Source organism: Oryx dammah, unplaced genomic scaffold (assembly GCF_014754425.2).
Source record: "Oryx dammah isolate SB20612 unplaced genomic scaffold, SCBI_Odam_1.1 HiC_scaffold_3, whole genome shotgun sequence".
NCBI classification, from domain to species: domain Eukaryota; kingdom Metazoa; phylum Chordata; class Mammalia; order Artiodactyla; family Bovidae; genus Oryx; species Oryx dammah.
The window spans coordinates 56437501-56461385 of record NW_024070187.1 but is presented as its reverse complement, the minus strand read 5'-3'; the positions used below and the strand labels follow the sequence as shown (position 1 = coordinate 56461385).

The 23885-nt window shown below is 42.7% G+C and overlaps 1 protein-coding gene across 1 annotated transcript in view; it reads left to right on the top strand.

The window, feature by feature from the left end:
• RELL1 (RELT like 1) overlaps nucleotides 1-23283 on the top strand; it is a 74323-nt gene extending 51040 nt beyond the window's left edge. Inside the window, exons 4-7 of the mRNA XM_040238000.1 lie at nucleotides 705-762; nucleotides 3304-3540; nucleotides 8215-8353; nucleotides 21250-23283. Of these exons, the coding sequence (XP_040093934.1) occupies nucleotides 705-762; nucleotides 3304-3540; nucleotides 8215-8350 (431 nt within the window). The 3' untranslated portion in view covers nucleotides 8351-8353; nucleotides 21250-23283. The remainder of the gene's footprint in view (nucleotides 1-704; nucleotides 763-3303; nucleotides 3541-8214; nucleotides 8354-21249) is intronic.
• Nucleotides 23284-23885: the final 602 nt, after the last annotated feature.

Here is a 23885-nt window from a genome sequence, read left to right as displayed (position 1 = left end):
GGTCTTGTATGGTCCTTGAGCAGAGCTTAACCAAATGGCCCACCTGAAAAATTAACCCTTTCTCATCCCCAGCGCTGTGTGGGATAGACTTGATGCTGTTCCTGTGCTCTGATCAGGCATGTCCAAAGATCAGACTCTTTGCGACCCCATGAACTATATCCCCCCAAGCGCCTTCGTCCATGGGATTTTCCAGGTAAGAATACTGGAATAGGTTGCCATTTCCTCCTCCAGGAGATCTTCCTGACCCAGGTATCAAACCTGAGTCTCCTGTGTGTGCTGCAGGCGGATTCTTTACCACTGAGCTATCAGGGAAGCCCATAGACTTGATATTACATGGGGTATCCAGAATTTAGGGCTAATTGTGAGAGTGAGTTAAATTGAGTTTCCCTTTGGCTTGAGAAGAGGAGAAAGCAATTTCTATGGTATATTGCTGATGATGGATAGGAAGCAGAGCTTTGTGGTAGATCTGCTTTCCCTTGCATAGATCCTCTGCCACTCTCACTAACTTCCTGCGGGTTGAAAATTATCTGTAGATGGAGACAAACCTGGACTTTCCTTGGGAAAGGCCCTGCCTTCTCCAGGGCCCCAAGGCCTCATCTGTGAATCGAAGAAACTCAATAGGTGTTTTTCCAACAGTTTTTCTGATATGCTAATTCTATGACCACTCATCTAATACATTCCATTTTAATTTTTTTTTTCTTTAGCAAATGTTGATGTTTTAGCCGCAATGGTAGCAGATAACAGCGTGTATGATCCTGAAAGGTGAGTGCTTTCCCCCTGATTTTATGAGGCTTTTGTTTTCAGTTATCTGCTGGAGCAGGTTTCTCTACTTTGTCCTTATTGATACGTGAGCCAGAGAATTCTTTGCTGTGGGGAACTGTCCTGTGCCTTGTAGGAAGTTTAACAGTATTCCTGGCCTCCAGTGAATAGATGCCATTGTCCCTTTCTCCTGCGGTGTGACATCCCACAGTGTCTCCTGACATTGTCCGTGTCCCCTGGGGGTGAAGTCGCCCCTGGTTGAGAACTGCTGGGTTAGCGAACCATGATGGGAGGAGGAAGCCCTGGAACTGGGCACCTGAATTGTCTTCCCTGCACCACTTACGGCTCCCCTCTTATCGGGTAAGTTAACTGACTACTCTGAGCTCAAGTTCCATTATCTATAAACTGGGGGTAACCAGCATACCAACCTAACTGGAACATCATAAGAAATACAGAATATCTTGGGCATTGAAAGACCTCCATGAACAATTCTGCTTAAATGAAAAACTGGGCTGGTTTGGGAGCACCTGCTAAGTTCTATTTTTGTATTAGGGTATAGATGTTTGTTTTAGATTATGGTTGTTGAACTTTACAGTTGGTCGTAATTATAATCACAGGCAACTATATTTCTGTGTAGCCTTTCATGCTTCAGAGAGCATTTATTGAGTGCCTGCTGTGTGGTGGGCATGATGCTGGAGCTGGGCCTTCATACATCCTTGCCAAGGAGGACTCAGTCTAATGGGGAGTAGAAACAAGAAGTATGGGAAGCTTGTGGGGAGAGGAAGTTCAGGACAAAAAGCCCAGGAGAGTGAAAGTGTGGGATGCCCCGGGAAGGTTCAGTCTAGGGTGGCGTGAGGATGTGCTGTGGACAGAAGCGGGAAGGACCAAGGAAGCAAATTGGGTCTGAGTGACCTGGCAAGGGGTTTGGACCTTTTTCTGCTTACTCTCTGGGTTGTGCATGCAGCACATCTTAGCTGTTTCATACATGTTTGTGAAACTGGCTGCGTTAGATCTGCATTTCAGTGAGGTGACTCAGTTCAGCAAGGACAGCGTTGGGAGCCCTGGTGTAGTTCATAGAGACTTATGGGCTGTGGGTCCCCCCACATTCCAGCCCTGACCACAGGCTCCTCATCTAAGGACCGTGTCACCTCGATCATCTTAGAGTGTCCTAAAGTCCCCATCACTGGGTTTTATGCACAGCACGTATAGATAATTGTTTCTTTTTTTTTCTTTTGATAAATGTTTCTTGAATGAATGTTGTTAAACTTTCAATTCAACCTCCTAACATGTGGTATTAACATTGTTTTACCCCAGAAAGCTGCAGCTGTGTGTTTTTATTTTAACAACCTAAAAAGTATCTTTAACGAACGCCAGGAAACTTTTGGCTGTTTGGAGTCTTTGAGACTTTCTCTTCAATTATGCATGCTCCTTTTGAGGTGGACAAGTGGCTGACTATCTGTAGCATGAAGGGTGGTTGATGCTATCATGAGACCTCCAGGTGCCTTTGGGACTCTTGGCCTGGTCTCAGGAGTCAGGCTCTGCTGTGACACGCTGACTGGCCCACACCCACACTCACACCCACCTATTCCACATCAGAGCACAGATTCCTGGTCAGGCCAGCCCTGTCGTGTCTTGACTCCTCCTTTTCTAGATTACCAGAGGCCTGACACGTGCCTTTTGAAAGCAGCCAGCATCTAACCTTTAGACTTGTGCTTTTTATACTTTGGATGGTCTGGCTGGGTTTCTTCTAGGTTATCAAAGTAGTCTCTGTTTCTGAAGCACTGTAGCATGATGGTTAAGATCATGGTTTCGGATTTAGTCTTTCTAGATTCGGATCTCAGAGCCATTACTTATTAGCTATGTGACCTTGAGCAAGTTGCTTAACTGCTCTGATGCTCCGTGTCCTTGTTTTTAAAGAATTCCGATTTAGAGGTTTTGTAAAGATCGAATGCTTAGAATGCTAAGTGTTAGGTTTTTATTATTACTATTATCAACATCTCTTTTGAGCATCACTTGATATCTTGGCCTAAATGCTTTCTTCCTTTGACCCAATCAATAGTCAGACTGGATCAAATATTCTTTCCTAAGTCATCCAATGATTTGATTGGAATTTAAGTTTTTCTTTCCTCCAGGGTATATATTCAGGGCCTCTCTTTGCTTAGAGATCTAGAAGGCATTTGAGTAAGTATGAGAAATTAGTTTGCATGAAATTAGATTGTATGAGAAGGGAGATCAGCCCTACAAGGAAAGAAACCTTGTACTTCAAAGACAAACACTGCATCTTCATTAAAAGCAGTCGTTCATTTCCAACCAGTTAACTAGAAGTGATAAATCACATCATTACTGTTCACAATGAGCTGTCACTGTGTAGTCTCAAAAGCTGAGTACCTGCTGCCTGAGATCAGTCCACAAAGCCCATTTGTATAATTGGAAGAGGTTTTTTTTTTTTTTTTTTAATTTAAACCTTTCTTACATTATAGAGGGAGCGAATGACATAGCTATTTCTTTCAAGTAACCTTTAATTTTTTTTTCTTCCTATCTTAGCCCAGTGACGCCCAGCACTCCTGGGAGCCCGCCGGTGAGCCCCGGGCCCTTGTCACCAGGGGGCACCCCAGGGAAGCATGTCTGCGGCCACCATCTGCACACAGTGGGGGGTCCCGTCGAGCGGGACGTGTGTCATCGGTGTAGGCACAAGCGGTGGCACTTCATAAAACCCACCAACAAGTCCAAAGAGGGCCGCCCGAGGCGCCAAGGAGAGGTTACTGTCCTCTCTGTGGGCAGGTGAGTCCTGGGATGCTTGGGGTTTGTGTGACATGGTTGCTCTGCTGTGTGGATTTGTACACCTGTTAAATGTAGCGTGTGTTCTCCTGAGCCTGGCTTGGTCCTGTCTCTTGCCTTCTTTGATATTTTCTGGTCTGAGTCCTGCATTTTTCCAACAGAAGAAGAATTCTAAGAGGTGGCTATTGTGAGATCAGATGTGAGATGTATTGATTAAGGTAACTAATTACTTGCTGTATTAGGGTTTTCCAGGAATCAGTAAAAGAGTGTGTGTGTGTGTGTGTGTGTGTCTGTGTCTGTGTGTGTGTGTTTCCCAGAGTGGCGCCAGTGGTAAAGAACCCACCTGCCAACGCAGGAGATGAAAGAGACATGGGTTCATTCCCTGGGTCGGGAAAATCCCCTGGAGCAGGGCAGGGCAACCCACTCTAGTATTCTTGCCTGGAGAATCCCACAGACAGGGGAGCCTGGCAGTCTACAGTCCGTAGGGTTGCAAAGAGTTGGACACAACTGAAGCAACTGAGCATGCGTGCATATATATACATAATCAATAAGATTCTATATTATGCTTCCTGGTGGCTCAGGTAAAGAAAAGAATCTGCCTGCCAGCGCAGGAGATGTGGGTTTGATTACTGGATCAGAAAGATCCCCTGGAGGAGGAAATGGCAACCCACTCCAGTATTCTTGCCTGGGAAATCCCATGGATAAAGGAGTCTGGCAGGCTATAATCCATGGTGTCGCCAAGAGTTGGACATGACTTTAGGGACTAAACCTTCACCATATTATATTTGTATGCACACACACATACATATGTATGAGAAGAGATTTATTATGGGAATTAGCTCACATGATTCATGGAGGCCAAGAAGCCCCACGACTTTCTGTCTGCAATCTGGAGAACCAGAAGAGCTGGTGGTAATTCAGTCCAAGCCCAAACGTCTGAGAACCAGGCAAGCCAATGGTGTTAGTCTTGGCACCAGTCTGAAGGCCTAGGAACCTGGAATGCTCATGTCTGATGGCAAAAGAAGAGTGATGTGTCAGCTCAAAGAAAAACAGCAAATTCAGTCTTCCTTTGCCATTTTGTTTTATTCGGGCCTTTGAGGGTTTGGATGATTCTCATTTGCATTGGGGAAGATCTTTACTCAATCTACCAATTCAAATGCTAATATCTTCTGCAAAAGCCTTCTGCAAATGCCCTCAGAAACACCCAGAACTAATGTTTTATCAACTCCCCGTGCAGCCCTTGGCCTGGACAAGTGACAGCATCACACTTTCTCCAGTAGACAAAGAATCTCCACTCTATGCAGCAGTTCCTGTCACTCGTGGAGATCAGATTGGTGGTGGCTCTTGGGGCGGTCATCCGGGGCCCCAGGTCCTTTCCATCTTGTGCCTCTGCCAGGTCTGCTAGCAGGAGAAAGTCCTCAGAGGACTGTTCACAAAAGGTTTTAACGGGATGGGCCTGAAGTGGCACATTTCATTCTCACATTCCTCTGGCTGGCATTCAATTACTTGGCCACACCTAATGCCCAGGGAGGTAGAAATTGTCATCCGGCCATGTGCTGGGAAGAAGGAAGGAGAAGGAGCTGGTCCAGTCTCTGCTGTGTAAGATCATGTGGGTTCCTGGGACTGCTTTCTTTAGTTCGCCTCCTCTGTGCCCTGGTTCTCCGGTCTTAAAGTTCCATTTACTGGTGACCTATATGTGATGCGGAGGTCTTTGGGGGTGATGATTCAATTTGACGATGTGTGTGTGTTAGTCACTTAGTTGTGTTTGACTCCTTGTGACCTCATGGACTACAGCCTGTCACGTGCCTCTGTCCATGGGATTTCCTGGGCAAGAATACTGGAATGGGTTGCCATTCCCTTCTCCAGGAGATCTTCCTGATCCAGGGAGGGAATGCAGGTCTCCCATGTTGCAGGCAGTTTCTTTACGGTCTGAACAACCAGGGTAGTAATTTGATGATACGTATAGTGAGCTTCCCTGGTGGCTCAGATGGTAAAGAATCTGCCCGCAATGCGGGAGACCTGGATTTGATCCCTGGGCTGGGAAGATGCCCTGGAGGAGGGCATGGCAACCTGCTCCACTATTCTTGCCTGGAGAATCCCCATGTACAAAGGAGCCTGGCGGGCTGCAGTCCATGGGGTTGCAAAGAATTGGACGTGACTAAGTGACTAAGTGCTCACACACACACACACACACACACACACACACACACACACACACAGCATTTTTGGTTGATTTTGAGAGTCCCACAGGAACTGCATGGCTAATGCTACATGGGCAAAGGCAGTAGAGAGTAGTGGTGGAGAGTAAGCATGCTGGAGCCAGACTGGGGAAGCCCTGAGCAAACACTGACAGTGCTGCCTATGTGGTCCTGCTTTCTCTGCTGATAACTCTAGGAAGAGTAGCCTAAACTCACCAAATTGCCCTCATTTGAGTCCTGGCATCACTACAAACTGTTTCTTCTCTCTGTGCCTCAGTATCCTCCTCTATAACATGGGAATGGCACCTCACTGGGTGGCTGTGAAGACTAAATAAGGTGACTCATGTAAAGATCTTAATTCAGTTTTTGTCGATTATTATACACTCAAGAATTGTTGGCTCTTATTAACGAGAAGGACCTACTATATAGCATAGGGAACTCTGCTTAATATTATGTAGTATCCTAAGTGGGAAAAGAGTTTGAAAAATGGATACATGTGTATGTATAACCAAATCACTCTGCTGTATGCCTGAAACTAACACAACATTGTTAATCAGCTTTGCTACAATATAAAATAAAAATTAGAAATAAGGAATTGTTGTCTGTTATTATTATTTTATCATTTAAGTTTCACTGAGTTTTACCATGTGTTGCACAGGCAACAAGAAGACTGCATGGCTCTTTGCCACTTACAGCAAAACAGTGCTGCTCGTGACTATGCTGTTTTATTCAGAACAGAGTCATGGGAACTTACGAATGTAGAGTCGGTGAGAACCTGCAAGTTGTTTGGACAGAGTGTATTTTGTTTGCTTTAAAAAAAAATTTGCTGAAACTTTTTACTCAGATTCAATATGGCTTTTCTCAATGCCCCAGATCCTAGCACAAACACTGTAGAGTAATTAAACTCTAATAAAAAAAATGCCCCATACCCAACCCTGTGTCTTGGAGGTATTAATAGAATAAATACTATGAATATTGAACGAGCACAGGCTGCTTTTCAGCATATGTTGCTTCAAGAGAGTCTTTGAGTTTGACTGCCTAGGTTTGTGGTGACAGCTTTTTTCCTGATCCTCCATTCACTTCTGAGGCATCTCTCTCCTGCTTCTGGTGGGTGAGCTCATTTTGGACAAAGGAGGAGAATTTATTTTAGATGGTTATGAGGGAAATGAAGACCAGGACTAGAGACTTACAAAAGACTTAAGGATATTGATGGTGATAGATGAGAAAAGTATTCCAGTTGAATAAATTTTCCTTCTCTTTTAATTCTTAAGGAAAATTTCTCTCAAATTCCTTAACTCTTAATGAAAGCCAAATTTGTTTAAAAAAAAAACAGACAAAACCCAAGCATACACAAAATCCCTGCCTCTTGACTGATGCTGATAAACATGTGATTGGGACCGTGTGTGTGTGTGTGTGTGTGTGTGTGTGTGTGTGTGTGTGCCTTTGTGTAGAGATAGACACTCTGCCAGGAAAAATTTGAGAAAGGCAACTGCCTGGTGAACATCTGATTTACATACTAGTCAAGCTTTTTTCTAGTCTCTGTGGTTAAAACAACTGATGTAAATGCTCAGGTCCTTGTTAGAAACCACAGCTCTGAGGCTGTTTCGTATTTGAGTGTCCTTGTTTCTTAGTGCATTTTCACGTGCTCTATAAACTGTGTACCAGACTCTGTGATGTGTTGAGTGAACAGTAGCTGGGAGGTTTGGAGGGGGACTGGGAGCCTTGCTCTGTGGGATGGTCCCTCCTGTTGTATATGGTGAATTTCTTTTCTTTTAAAAAATTTTGTTCTGATTGAGGTATAGTTGATTTAAAATGTCATGTTAGTTTCAGGTGTACAGCACAGTGATTTGTTTTTTATTATACACACACATGTATTCTTTTTCAGATTCTTTTCCCTTATAGGTTGTTACAAAATATTGAGTATAGTTCCTGAGAGTCCCTTGGACTGCAAGGAGATCCAACCAGTCCATTCTAAAGGAGATCAGTCCTGGCTGTTCTTTGGAAGGACTGATGCTAAAGCTGAAACTTCAGTAGTTTGGCCACCTCTTTCGAAGAGTTGACTCACTGGAAAAGACTCTGATGCTGGGAGGGATTGGGGGCAGGAGGAGAAGGGGACGACCGAGGATGAGATGGCTGGATGGCATGACTGACTCGATGGATGTGAGTCTGAGTGAACTCCGGGAGTTGATGATGGACAGGGAGGCCTGGCGTGCTGCGATTCATGGGGTCGTAAAGAGTCGGACGCGACTGAGTGAACTGAACTGAACTGAACCCTGTGCTACATAGTAGGCTCTTGTTGGTTATTTTATTATATATAGTAGTGTGCACCTGTGAATGTGGTGATTTTCACTGCTGTCCTAACTTTTGACTGCGTTTGTTTTGGGATCCTCCAGGTGGATGTTTAGTTCATTCGTGATTCTTGTTCAGTGGAAAAGCAAAACCCATCACATCTCCTCTTCCCCCCACTCCACTCGCTCAGGTTTAGAGTTACAAAAGTGGAACCCAAGTCCAATCAGAAGGAGCGGAGAAGTTTGATGTCGGTTAGCGGGACCGACAGTGTCAATGGGGAGGTGCCGGTGACGCCTGTGAAGAGACAGCAGAGTGACGCAGAGTAGCAGGTGAGTTGCAGATGTGGCGGCATGGGGGTGGGGTGGCACGTGGCGGGGAGAAGGTGCTGAAGAGCATCCCTGGGGTCTGTGGTGACATGAGAGTGACTCAGCAAGGACATGAGAGTGGAGCAGGTAGGGCTCTAGGGGACAGAACACCATCTCCTGTCTGCCCAGAGCTTTGTGTGAAGAGCCCGTCAACACAGGTGCCTCTAGAGGCTTGGCCTACGTGGTGAGGAGGAGGATTACTTATGAGGCAATGAGGAGTGGTAGAGATTGTGGTAAACTAGAGCTCACATGCCCCATCCATAGGGTTTGCATGCCCACAAGACAGGAGGCACTTAGTGTGGCTATATCTTTGCAAAAAAAAAGATGGAAATCTAGTTTTTACATATAAAATCACCACAGACTTTTAAATGTTGGCAGCTTGGTAAAAATCCTTCTAAAAACCATTCAGGCCAAATGACACATAATCTTGTCATCACTTCTAGGTTAACGGTGATTTGATAAAGACTGGAGCAAGCAAAGCAATGCTTTTTTTCTTTGAGAAACTAGTTTTCTTTGATGCGTCACAGTTCTAATATCCCTAGTAGAAATGTTACTCTTTCCATCAGATATTTTGAAGCAATTTAAAAGCAAAAGTGAATGCTTCTTAGTTTGGCTGTTTTAACTTTGGAAGATATTACTTAAAAAAAAAGCGCCTCCGCTAATTTGATATTGGCTTAGCTTTTATCTTCCTGTTTGCTTTCTGTCCTGGCTTGAGTCCTGCCCATCCCTTTCATGTTATTTATTAGATATAAAGGAAGGGAGTGACCAGCTCCAGAGTCTTCAGTGGAACCATCAGAGCCTGAGTGTTAAGGCAGGAGAGGTTCCACTTACAAAGGGAAGGGGAGGCAGGGTCCTAGAAGGTACAGGGAAATAGCAAGGTCAAGTCCCCATTTACCGCTTACTAGTGCTGGGACCTGGGCAAGGTGCTTGGGCTTTTTGTGCCTCACTTTCCTCACTGGGAAGTAAAAATAATACTGCCTGCCTGGAGGGATGGCAGTAAAATATGAGGGAAATAATGCCGGAAGCCCAGGGCCTGGCAGATAGGGAAATGCTCAGTCAGTGCTACTAATCATTATAAGTGAATTCACTTGTGGTCAGTGTGGCTGTGTAGGGGGAGAAGTGGCTTTAGAGTGCAGCTTCTCTGATAACCTCCCCAGGCTCAGAGGGGTTGGGGATGATCCAGAAGTCATCTGGAGGAATTGTGCTCCTGAATTTCATAAGACATAGGGGTTCTCACAGCTTTCCAGCACTAACTCTTGCTGTCTTGCCCTTGGAAAGATCTGGCCCCTCTCCATGAGTTGAGAAGCCCAATAGGGGCTTTCTTAAAAGCAGAGTTCCTTTTTAGTCAGTTACTCTTGCCTTGGGAAGGGAACCAGTATTTAGAAAAAGGAAGTGGATGATGAAGATAATAATAAAAGCAACTGATGTCAGTTCAGAGTTCTAGTCTTCTGGATGTTGTACTGAGATATATCTCACATGTCATTATTATAAACATTTCCTAATGGGATGAATACTTTTATCCCTGCTTTATAGATGAGGAAATCAGTGCATGGAAAGGATAAGTAATATACATGGTGTGGGTCACATAGCTGGAAGGAGGAGCTGATGTGAGCTGAGGTCTGTGACTCTACGACCAGCCACACTCTTCTGCCATCCTGGGGTGCTCGTGAAGGGGCAGCTGAAGACCCACGAATGCAGAACATTTCCACCAATGATTTAAAACCTGGTGCTCTAATATGGTAGTCACTGGTCATCTATGGCTACTTAAATTTAAATTAATTAAAAGAAAAAATTTAGTTCTATAGTTGCACTAGTCACATTTTAAGTGTTTAGTAGCCTTAGATGGCTAGGGCGTGCCATATTGGACAATGTAGATATGGAACATTTCCATCGTTGCAGAAAGTGTTACTGACAGAGTAGATGGTCCTCAGATGTTAGAACTGGAGTTCTGAGTGATTTGGGTCAATTAGAGAAGCATTCTGACTGAAAGCATGAGGGCTTGCCTTTTGGGAAGAGAAGTATGTGGCTATTCAAGTCTAAGGTGAGGAAGGCCAGCCAGGTCAGCTGCAAAGAAAGCATGAGTTGTAATGACAGTTCTGCAGATGAGTCATCAGCCTGGCAGTGTGTTGAGGGATGGAGCATACCATGGGTAAGAAGACACTGTTCGCCCTCAGGCAGGAAGTGCAAGGTGATCCTTGGTCTGGCCCAGCAGGATTACAGCCTTGCTAATGTGCCGTGGCTGGTTTTGGCCACTACTGCCCAGAGAGAGGCACTCAGGATCTGGGAAGGTTAAAAGAATTAGGCTTGCTCAACTAGTGTTCTTGGTCCAAATTCTGTCTGTATCTGGATTTGATCCAGTCATCCGAAATTCTGACCACATCTCACTGGTTTAAAATTCTATACTCTCTGCAAAGCATCCAATCATCTCCCAGGATTTTGTGAAAGAGTACTGGGTTTGTTAGGAGACCTGGGCTTTCATCCTAGCTTTGCTGCTTGGAAATCGTCCTTAACTGTTTTTACTCTTGGTTTTCTTGAATGTGAAATATGATGTTGAATTCATCAATTGAGTGCAAGTGCCAGGAGAGTGTCTGGCATGTCGTAGGCTCTCGGTGGTGTTGTGCTGGCCAAAGGATCAACAAGCACATGAGTGACCTTAGAAAGGCGTGTGTTTTCTGAGCCTTCAACTTTTTAATTAATTTTGGAATAAAAAAATAATATTTATTTTGGAAAATTTCAAAGAGACTCAAAAGTAGAGAGAATAGTGTCATGAATACCCATAGGACTAATTTATTTATAATATGTGCTGTGTGTTGAGTATCTACTGTGTACCTGGCATGCTTTGGAAGGAGTAGTAGGGAGGTGCCAGGTTAAGCACAGAGAGTTGAAGCAACTTGTTTCAAGTTAGCAGTAAGAATGTGGTAGAGTTTAGAGTCCAACTCAGGCAGTCTGGCTCCTGGAGTCCCAGACGTCACCACTCAGCCAGGTCTGGGAAAATCAGGTCCTGGGATTAGAGTCTACTGGGATTGGGACTTGCTAAGTAAGGATGTCTGGTGAGCCCAACAGAGAATGGACTCTAAGAAAGGAGGGAAGGGAATATTCATTGACACTTAAAAATATTTATGTATGCATGAAAATTTTTCTTGCTTGGTTTCTTATTATTTATCATCCTCCAAGAGATGGCTATTTAATAGGACTTGATTTTTCAACTAGAGAAATCTGAAAGTTTTTCCTTCTGGACCCAGATAGCAGAGTTCTAAGCTTGTTCTGAGCTGAATCAAAGGATCTGCAGTGGAATGTAGCTAATACAGTAAGACAGGAGTGTTATGTATCTTTAGAGTTGTATTTTTTTTTGAAAAATATTTTTGTTTAAATTTGGATTTTTTGGCCATGCTATTTTACTGAAATGCCTTGTTTTAAACTGGAGTGGGTTGCCATTTCCTTCTTCAGGGGATCTTCTCAACCCGGGGATCAAACCCAGGTCTCCTATATTGCAGGCAGATTCTTTACTGTCTGAGCCAACCGGGGCTACTGTTTTAATGTAAGACTGATCCAAATATTTGAATGCAAATGCACATCTACCCAGTGATTAGGATTCCTTCTTAAAAAAAAAAAAAAAATCCAGTGGCTGATACCACAAACTGGATTTAGGATTTCTCTCCCTCTCCTTCTCTTTTTATTTTTTTTTAAAGTAATTTTTATTGGCATTTTCCTTCTATTTTTAAAAAATAAAATCTGCTGTTTGGCATTTTTTCCCCTCTGTTTCCTTGGCCTGAGTTCTGTTTTGTAGCTGGATCTGATTTGCCCTCTGCTTGATTTATTTTGGCAATGCAGTTAAAATGGTTTCTTTTTTCCACAGAAAATGTGTTTTTATTTCTTCTTAGAAGAATAAGCTTTTGTTCTTCAAAGTTAAATAAATCAAATTGCTTTCAGCCTCCAAATGCCACTGCTTTGTCTTCATTATCATTGGTCTTTTGCTTTTTAAAAGTGATGCTGTCGTAAGCATTCTCCAGCACATGTTTCTGAAGTATCTCTCCCCCCACCGCCTTTTTTTTTTTTCTCCCAATTTATGGTAGTACCTTATTGAAGACATTGATTTGGTAAGCTTACAGAACAATGCTTTTTTATGGAAACAAAAATTGTATAAGATATCTTTTTGTTTCAGTTTTTTTTGTTATTGGAGCTATTCTATTAATTCTTATTTCAGTCCTTTAGCCTAGTGATTAAAGGCTGAGTTTTAAGAATTTCCTGGTGGTCCAGTGGTTAGGACATCACAATCTCATTGCTGAGGGCCCATGTTCGATCCCTGGTTGGGGACCTAAGGGGATCCCACAAGCTGAGTGGTGCTACCAAGAGAAAAAAAATAGAAAGGACAGCTGAGTTTTAAACTGCTTAGGTTTTCCTGAGTTGAGGATGGGGGTTGTTTGTTTTAAGAATTCCTTTTTTTTTAAGCTTTAAATTTTTTTATTTTTATTTTTTAATTATTTTATTTTTGGCTGCGCTGTGCACAGGCGCTGTGTTGCAGCACATGGGCTTTCTCTAGTTGCAGCGAGCCCAGCTGTTCACTGCAGGGGCCTCTCTTGTTGCAGAGCGCTGGCTCTAGGGTTCGAGGGCTTCAGTAGTGGCAGTGCACGGGCCGAGTTGTCCCGAGACACGTTGGATCCTAGTGTCCAGACCAGGGATCAAGCCTGTGTCCCCTGCATTGGCAGATGGATTCTTGTGAAGTCCCTAAACTGCTTAGGTTTAATTTTAACTGTGCCACTAACTACTGATTGTTTTCAGCCAGTTACTTAACCCCTCCAATCCTCAGTTCTTCATCTTTAAAGTGGTGTGGGGTGGGGTGTTTGGACGTGAATGACATACTGTATATGTACAGTTCTTAAATCAGGCCTTGGCACAGAGTTAGTATTAACTAACTCACTATTCACTATTATCAGTAATTTCCACCCCACTCTCAGGGGTCTTCGTTATTCATTAGCTCATTCCTCAAGCATCACTTTTGGATACTGTGACTCCCTTTTTACTTCTTAAGAACATTAGGGCTTTGGACTCTGATGACATTTCAGAAATAGATACTTGGCAAGTCTCTTAGGAATTTGGGCTATTTTCTTGTTTGTGTTAAGAGGGGCTTAGAAATAACCATGCCCCTCTTATTGGAGGTGGAATCAGAATTTGTAACAAGGCAATTGAAAAGTGTTGTAGCTTCAATTTTTTTATTAGACAGATCAGAGGAGGGGTTATATGAAGAGGCAATGTGGACTGAATTATCTGCACTTAACTGTGCTGCTGCGTGGCTGGGGCTCTGCTCTGGGATAAAAGTCTCCTTTTTGCCAAGACTATCTCAGGGATGATGCTCCCTTTCTCTTCAGGACCACGGCCAGGCACAAGATCACCTCTCCTGACCTCCAGGGCTTTCATTTCCTACACTAACTGTGAGGGAAGGCATGCTTTTCTCCATTTTGCTTTGAACTCTTGTGACAGGCAGCGCAGTGAAAGTTGCTGAGTCGTATCCAACTTTTTGTGACCCCATGGACTGTAGCCCACCAGGCTCCTCTGTCCATGGGATTCTCCAGGCAAGAATACTGGAGTGGGTTGCCCTGCCCTCTTCCAGGGGATCTTCCTGACCCAGGGATTGAACCCACATCTCTTATGTCTCCTACACTGGCAGGCAGATTCTTTACCACTAGTGCTGCCTGGGAAGCCTGAGAAACTTTAGGTACCATGAGTTAATTTTTTTCTCTATAGCTTATATTTTTTTTCAGGGCAAAATACATATATATTTTTTTAAAGCCAAAGGATCTCGTATTTGATGGAAGCCCCTTCAGTTGGTTCCTTGGCATTTATAGACAGAAACTACACTCAAATAGCCATGGATAGGACCACTTGGCTGATTTAGAAATGGCATAATACATTTCTAAAGAGTAAAAGCAGTACTTTCTTTAATGCTTGTGTTGTTCTTATATGAAAGACCAATCCCACTGAGTCCATCTTAAATATGAAAGTGGAGGGAGATTAACGTCTGTCCTTGACTGTTCACTGCCTGTGCAAAACACAGGCCTGTAGAACCAGGCAGATGAGAAGAGCTAAGTGGAGGATAGACATTTGACTGCAACCTGATGAGTTATGGGTGGTCATCTCTGCACTTTGTAGTTGAAGAGCCAGGCTCAGTGGGATGAATTTTTCCCAGATCCCTGAGCTAGGTAGGGAGAGGGCTTAGGTGGGAAGAAATCCACACATTGGAGCCAATATGCTCCAATGTGGCTTTGAAGTTCAAGGAAGCTTCTCTTCAACAGAGAAAACAATCCTCATTCAGTGTAGCCCTGTAATTCACAGCAGTGATCATTTCAACGTTATCAACTTTCCCTAGGCTCCATCTCCTATGGGGACCACCTGATGTTTTTGGCTGATAGAGCTGTGTCTGGATCAGTCCAAATTTGTGAGCTATTCTGTTTTCTTACAAGCAGACTGAGATCATAGACTTTGTAATCTCAGAGGAGCCTGTGATGGCTAATTCAGGTCAGTTCCAGTACAGTTTTGTCTTTTAAAAGTATTTATTGAGCTCCTGCTATGTGCCAGGCCTTAGGATCGCAACAGTGTGGAAAAGGGACAGAGGTGGGCCCTGCTGTCACGGAACTTCTGCTAGTTTTTGTAGTAATTGTTTCTCCTCACGGCCCCGTCCCCTCGTTTAAGAATAAAGAGGCCCTCGGACATTAGGGACATTGTTCAAGTTTATCAGGGATGGTTCATTCCAGAGCCTGAGCTTGGACTTCCTGATAGTTCAACCTCTTCACTGCTTCTGAGAGCCTGGATATTACAAGTGTTTGAAATGGAATCACTTTTTTTAAAATGGAAAAATGAGACATGCATACAATATAATATTCAAATAGCATTAAAAAGTTGTGGAGGGAAAAATGTCTTTGAAAAACCAAGACTTTATCCTGTCTACACCCTTTCACCCCTACCACACACACACATCATTTCCCAGTCTTTTTCCCAAGAGGGGACCACGGTGGTTGTGTCCTCAGTATCCTTTCAGGATTATGCTATGCATGTACCTGCTTATACAGCACATATATGTGTCAGGACTTTGCTGGTGGTCTAGTGGTTAAGAATCCACCTACCAGTGCCGGGGATGTGGGTTCAGTCCCTGGTTGGGGAACTAAGATCTCACATGCGCCACCAGGCAACTAGAGAGAAGCCCCCACACCACAACGAAGACCCAATAAATATGTAAAGAATTTTTTAAAAAACGTACATATGTGTCTGCAGCCCCCTCCTTTGCCCTTCTACAAATAAGAGCTTAGATACGTATCTGCACCTTCCTTTTGACTGACGTTGATGACTGATAACTTCCCTGAACTGTTTTTATTCTCCCACCTTGATTTAGCCATGAGGAGTGGACATGCTGGACTCAATTTAAAATGTTGTATGCCCTGTTGGTTCTCTGTTGTTGAGAATAGCCCCCAAAACATTTATGGACATAATCTGAGAGTCTGGGGTAGACCTAAAACATACTTATAACTATAGTGTTCTAAATTATTCTCCACACCTTTGATCTGTGTACAGAGAGACTGAAATGTTTATCAGTGTTCCCAGAATGTAGATAACTTGGGGGCCCAGAGGTTTTGTTTTGTTTTGCCACCAAAGTTAACTGTCTCCTTTCCTCAATAGCTCCCTTGCCAGGGTCTGCTCCAGGGTGCCTCCCTAGTGCTGGCTGGAAGGTGACCCGCTGACCGCTCAGGGAGCTTATCTGTCCTCCCAGGTGGCCCTGCCACCCTCTGACAAGGCTTAGGAAAGAGGGCTGGGATGTCTGCCCTTTCACCACAGAAGCTGCAGCATTGGAGGCTCACGGGGATTTTGGAGGATGAAAGAAAGGGCAGACCTAAGGCATCCTAGGAAATGCCTTTGGAGACATTTTGGCCTAAAATGGCAAAGAAGAGAAAATTAATAGTCATATTCAGGGTTTTTATGTTTCTTAATCTGTAACTCAAGACTTGGAACTACTGACTTTAACTAGCTACATAAACAGTAGTCCCTGTTTTCTAGTAGTCATCTATTTTCTACAAGGATGTATGATGTACTAGCTCCACAGTATGGGTTCTGGAACCAGACTCCTTGTGGCAAGTCCTGGCCTGGCATCTTACAGCTGTGTATTCTTGAACAAGTTCCCTAGCTTCTGATGCCTTGGCTTTTCCATCTGCAAAATGGGCTTAATAATAATACTACCAGCTACCTCCTAGGGATGTTGTTCCATGGCACTTCGCAACTGCTAAATAGGCAAATGCTTCATGTTATTATTGCAATATTGTGTCAGATGGAGCCTATTTAAACACTTAGCAAATAAAAGTGTAAAAATTTAATTTTGGGGGGGCATGTAACATGTAGTTTCTTAGTTCCTGACCAGGGATCGAACCTGTGCCCTTGGCAGTGGAAGCACATAGTTTTAACCACTGGATCACCAGGGAAGTCCCCCAAATGAATAGTTTTTGATGTTTCTTAATTTTCCTGAGGCTCAGAGAGGCAGGTTAGATGTAACCTATAAGATGTTGTGGTTTTGTTTGTTTGGGTTTCCCTGATGGCTCAGTGGTAAAGAATCTGCCTGGAATGCAGGAAATGCTAGGAGACGCTGGTTCAATCCCTGGGTCAGCAAGATCCCCTGGAGGGAGGGCATGGGAACACACTCCAGGCAACCCATTCTTGCCTGGAGAATCCTATGGACAGGGGAGCCTGGAGGGCCAGAGTCCATAGGGTCACAAAGAGTCTCACACAACTGAAGTGACTTAGCATGAGCACGAGAGACCTCCTAAAGGCAAGGCAGTAGACAGGCAGCGTTTAGCTCGTTTTGTTTTCCTTAGTAGAAAGAGGTGGGACTGTTCGGAGTCATAAGTGGTTCTGCCTGGAGCTTAGTGTAGATATTGAATCAGAGGTGTATTGAGACTAGTAGGGAAGTGCTATATTTCATTTAAATCCTTCCCAAGTGAACCCTTGTTTTTCCAGATACAGAATAACTTTCCATTTTACTTGGAATATAAGTCCTCTGATTCTCACCATCCATTGGATTGGTAAATCACAAGCTCACCTGTTGTCACTTGGGAAGCCCAATGTTGCTAAATATATGAACACCTTTAAATTGCTGTGAAGGTGGGATTTACCTAGAGGTCCAGTGGTTAAGACGTCACCTTCCAGTGCAAGGGGTGTGGGTTTGATTTGTGGTCGGGGAGCTAAGATCCTACATACCTAGTGGCCAAAAAACCAAAACAGAAAACAGAAGCAATGTTGTAACAAATTCAATAAAGACTTTCAAAATGGACCACATCAAAAAGTCTTTAAAAAGTTCTGTGAAGCTATAACTCAGATTAACCCTCAGACTTCTCCATAATATCCACAACTAATGTGAGAAAATTCAAAGCTACAGGGAGTGGACAGCTTCCCCATTGGTGTTCAGGAAAGAGCAGACAAGGGCAGGCTTCGGAAGACCCCACGGTGCCATGAATGTCCCCATGTGACTGGTGTGGCAGTGACTGTGGGGCTTCCAGGTGTGACCTCCTGGGCTGGAACCACTGCTTTCCTATTATTAATTTTGTGGCCTTGGGTGAGCTATTGAACCTGCTATCCTCAGTGTCCACTTATTAAAAATGAGAGTCGGCCTTGACTCATGGAGTCACTGGAAAGAGTGAGTTACTGAATCTGGAGTGCTTAGCATGGCAGTGCCTGGTACACAGCACTGTGTAAATGTCAGCCACTGTTGTTGGTAGTCAGACAGTGCTCCTGCCTTAATCCCCTGTCCTTGGAGGTCTTAGTGTTCACTGTCAATGAGTGTTTTTAGGCCTGTAATTTCTTAAAACATGGCTGTCATTATTAAAGGGGTTAGATCCTTTTTTCTGGAGAATCCCTTTTAGTAAGGGACATATGTGTTCTAATCAAAGCTCTACTGTGGCTTGTGTGGAACCTTAATAATGGAATGATTGTTTTTATTATTAGAAATGTGTAGAAAGCAGTAAACTTTACAGAAAAACATGACCACTTTTTTCTAGATTTTTTTTTTCCCTCTAACGTTCTTAATTTCTCTCCGTCAGTCTTGTTCTATGATGGAAATAGTCACACTTGCGACTTCTGAATTGTCTTTTCAGTATATGGAAGTTTTGTTTCATTTCTCCCAGCTTGAGTAATCACTTGTGTAAGATAATCATCTCCAAATTTCCCCCATCTTACCCCCCCAAAAGAAAGGTCAGTCTTATTAATTATGTAAGGTCCCATAGGGGTGGACCTGAGAATAACTGGCGGATGGAGTGTTTTTCCCCCCTGTGGTCCCTGCTTCTGGCCTTCGTTAGCTCTCACGCCAGCCCATCCCTGGCATTCACACTGCTGTGTGCCCTTAGAGAAGGCACCTTTTAACATTAATGTGCTGTAGTATAGAAATACTATTTTTAAATGTTTGTTTATAAATACAGTTGTATTCACAGCTGTAGAATGAAATGAGAAGGAATTTAATGCACCATGACACAGTACCAGAAATAAGGCTGCAGTTGGAAATTTATAAGTTGTTCAGAACCTGGTGTCTTCTTTCCTCTGGATTATTGCTCAGATAAGACAGGCATTTACCTGGGAATTGATAGCTGCCATGGTGGTCAAGTTTTCCCTTTTGTTAAGTGTGTCTTTGTGAAGAGGGAGAGCCCAGAACTGTAAGCAGTGCTGGGTGTAGTGTTCAGTAGCCCCTGAAAAGGTTAACTTTCCTTTTTTCTGCCTTGTTCCAGATATTAGTAATCAAGACTTTAAGCAGCAGTTTGTACTTTTCACATCCTCTTTCAAAGACATTGTATGCAGTGCACTTTTAATCAGCCACAGAAGCCCATTGTAGAAGAGAGCCACTGTGATGGGATGCTGGTGATGGCCATGATAGCTAACTTTAAGGAGGCTACTGACTGCTTGGCCTTGTGTTAAGCATTGTACATATATCCTCTTATGTAAAACCCCCCAACAGCTCTATGAGGGATGCTGCAGAGAGGTCAAGGTTCAACAGCTAGTCACAGGGGTCTGGATTTGGGGACAGGCCACTGGCCCCAGACTCGTCCTAAGCCAGCCTTGGGCTTACATGCCCTCTCCTTAAAGTTGGGTTGGTCAAACCTGTGCAAAGAACTCTAAATGGGAAGTTAACTAAGTTGGAATGATGAAAATGTTTACTTTGATGGCACATTTCATTCTAAGCCTGACATCCCTTGCTTTTGACCTTGCTTCTGTAATGCAAGAAAGTCCAGGGCTGAGGGAGCAGCTGATAAAAAAGGAGACATAAAAATAGTTGAGTACCTATTTTCTAGTTAATGGCCTAGTTTGAAGTTTTCCTGAGAAAATTCTCTTTTTTGTTTACTTTTTTCTTCTTTTAGGACAATTTTTCTATTTTTGCACCTCTGGCTTTTCTACTTTTTTTCCTTGCTAGTATCTTCCATATAATTATTAATCAACTCTCAAATGACAGTATTCCCGGAGTTGACTTTGTTGTCTTATGGCACAAATCCGTAGTTCACTTGTGCTGGGTTGTAACAATGCAGTGTGGGGAATTACTTATTCATTTATAATTAGGAACTTGGTTCATGCTGTTTTAGAGAACACTGTTTTATTTCCTTTTCAGTTAAAGGGATAAGGGTCCTTTTCCCAACCCGTTTAGTTTGGGAAATCTCTCTGTCTTTCACACACACACACACACACATGCACGCACGCACACACGCACACACACACACACACACACACACACACACACACACACTGAATATTATAAATGACACAATGACAGAAAAGGATAATGTGGACAGTGTTGGACTACATATCCTGAAGGATGAATTGTGAAATAAGTACAACAAAAAAATAAGTACAAAAACAAAGTAATACTTCAGTAAAGACATACTGTTGACTCTTTTTATTTCTTCATATTTCTATAAGTTGGTTTCATCTCTTTCTGTTTAGCATTTATAGGCAAACACGATCTGGAGAGACAAGAGAATGTTTTGTTCCTTAACCCGATGTAGGTTGTTCCTTAACCTGCATGGTTTGTGTGTTTTGGTATACACAGGCATACGTAGAATTTTAGTATGCCTGTGTATCCTGGATCTTCAAGACAGAAAAGTAAAAGGGTAAATAACTCTGTCACTTAGGTGAGACCGCTGTAAACCAACCAAACAAAACGCTCTTTGAAAAAAAAAAAAAGTAGAAAATTATTTTTCAGGTTTATAAGGGGCATCATTTATAATTTAAACATAGACTCTGATGTGGGCCAGTTGTTAGAAGAACCTAAAAATATTGTATATAGCTTTCTGAAGGAGAAGGAAGACCTAGGATCGAGCATTTTATCATTGTTTTCTTACTCGCCCAGCAAAGTCCCAGTCAGGCTGCCCCATTTGCTCAGTGGAGATGTGGAGTTAAGTCAGTTTGGTGTGGCTTGGGAAAGACCCTGTGCCTGACACACGTAAGGATCCTTGTGATGACCACGTTCACCCTGTAACTTGTTACTCGATAGAATGTAAATGAAAAGTTAAAGAACAGGTTCCTGGAATAAGTAATACAGGATATCCAGGGAGGATACCCACCGGTCACCCCAGAACCTTGTGTCCAGCAGACCAATGCCCTCAGACTAGGGTGGTTCTCAAGTTCTGTTCTTTCTTGGTTTGTAAAATAAAGAGGTCCTGTGGTACTTAAATTTCCTTAGACTGAATTCTAGAAGAACCTGTAATGAGGGAAGGATGGAGTGGGATAGGATGGAACGAGGTGAGGATGGATTGCAATTCCCCCATGTTCTTAAATATTCAGGCAGATTAATATGGGATAGGATGCTTGCCTTTTATAATGCTTTACCTTTTTGTTTTCTCTTGCAGGTATGACTATATGTGAAGAGTTCTAAAAGACTAAGAACTTAAAACATGCGAAGTTGCCTAGGGAATTATTTTTTATCTTTTATACAATTTCTATGGTAGAGTCTACAGGCAAGTGGATGAAAGCTAAAAGGGAATATTGTTGCTATGCTGGATACAGAATTCAGTTTGCTTTGAAACAAATTTTGGTTTAAAAAGTGTCTGATGAAAAGTTTTATTCCTTATCCAAGGAGGAAAAGAGCTCATATTTTTAATATTCCCAGCCACTGTCCCTCCCAGTCCCCCATCCGTGGCCTTGATGTACACACTGCGGTTTCTCCAGTACGGCCACTATGTACAGTGGCGCTATTTGTGTATGGTCTGAGCTAATGCTCAGGGTGTGTGTGTATGTGCACGCGTGTGTGTGTACACGTCTGTGCACCTGTGCTTCTGTTCCCCCAACCCTTGGATCTCATTTTGTTACTGGTTGTAAGACGATCCTCTTACAGTTTAACTGTAATAGAAAATAAAAGATGTATCTTCGCTGGTGAAGTCTTCTTGAAGATGTAGTCTAGCCCTGGGTACTTAATCCCCCCCAAGAGATTATGGAGTTGGAGGGAACCAGATGCTAGACTTTGGATTCGGAGACCAGAAACCAGCACTCACCTGCTACCAGCATGCCACTCCTAGGTCTCTCATAAAATAGTGAGTTTTTTTTTTAAACTCAAGCTAAGCAAATCTTATTTAGCCATTGGATAAGGGGGAAAATGGTTTAAAGTCACTCTAAAAAAGCCTTGTTTTGATAACCCAAGACCAAGACAAAGCAATCTCCACTTCTGATGTAAGACGGGCCTGCACCTTCCTCTGGTATGTTTTCCTTGGTGGTCTTCCTGTTCTCCATCTTGTAGCTAGTGCCTGTTTTTAAAGGATTCTTGAGGGTTACTTTCTCCTGTAGGCCTGGAATACCCCACTTTAAAAAAGCTGTTTACAGAACACCTGAAAGAACCCAGAGGTGAAGGAAATAGTATATTTACAGTAGGTCTGGGCCAGGAGGAAAGGAGTCCAGGTGCAGGTTCTCCAAGACCTGCCTCCCGCCAGTATTGCTGTGGTGCCTCGGGGCACTTCCTTTATTGCAAAAAGAAAACACAGTTCTCATTTACTCCCCAAAGATAATTCTTATGAAAATGTACTTTATTTACTGTAAATATACTCATTCCATTCTTTTTCTGGCACCAGACTAAAAATTTCTAACCTTTTAAGTGAATGGTAGGTTCAATTTCATGTGAATTTTTGCTGACAACTAATTAAAAAGTGTACGTGTGCCTGCATATACACAGTGGGCCAGGAGAAGGCAATATGGAAATAAATTTCACTGTGCTCCAAAAAGTAGCAATATAAGAATTTTTTTTGGGGGGGGTGTGCATTAGTATAAATAATATACATGCAGTCTAGACCAGTAGTTTTATAAAAAGGAATCATTTTTTGTTTTAAAAATATCATGCCCTCAAAATGATGAGGGATAAAGTGTAAGATATTCTTCAGCTTTAATTATTTTTTAATATTATTCAGGTCAGAGCACTTTTTTAAATAGCAATACAACAGATAAGAAAATACTCAAAATATTTAAAATTGTATTTATACCAAGAGTACATATGTTTTAAATATTTTCTAATACTTGAGCAGTTGCTGTCTGACTGGCTTCCAAATATGCCAAGAGTTAAGCATTCAATATTTTCAATATATGCGCTTTTTACTGGTTTCTGTTATCTAATAAGAATCCTTAAGTGTCTCCAGTGCAACTGATGTTTACAGGTCTTTGTGTTTTTCCTCCTTCTTTAGAAGGCTTGGGAAGCCACAACAAAGTTACTGTATAAAACACTAATGATGGACTAACTTCTGATGTAATAAATGAGTTGGCTACCACCTCGATGTAAAAATTTGTAAAGGGAATTTTTCACCATTTTGAGTGTTAAATGTATTTTTAACTGTCTGGTTTGTACTTCTACAACTTTTGTACTACCAAAGAAGAGTTAAAAATAAAAATGTTAAACACAGGGAGCTGTTTTTGAATGATCCAATTGTTGGTGCCTTGGATGCTGAAAAGTACAATTGTGGTTGGTATAATTTATCAAGCTTAATGTCACAGTGACCATTTCCTTATGTCTAAATTGTCAAGCGATCACTTGGCTGACTTTCCTCATTGGGTTCTTCCTCTTCCCATAGTGATATCACCCCCGATTATTATTTTGTTTAAGTCTGAAGATAATTTTGGAGTATGGAACAATTGCAGAAGCAGTACAAAGAGTTCTTGTATCCTCTTCACCCCACTTTCCCTTCTAGTATCATCTTACATAACCACTGAACGATGATCAAAGCTAAGGAAGTAACATCAGTATAACACTATGGATTAAGTCACAACGTCATTCCAGTCTCACCACGTATCCCATTAACATCCTGTTCTGTTCCAGATCACCCACCGCATTTAGCCGTTGGCTTCCTTAGTCTCTGACTTGTGACTGTCCCTCAGGTTTTCAGGATCTTCACATGTTGGTGTGTACTCACCAGTTATCTTATAGAATGCCCTTCAACCTAAGTATGCCAGCTGTTTCTCCTGATTAGAGCAAGGGTTTGCATTACAGAAATGATGCCCTTCCTCTTGC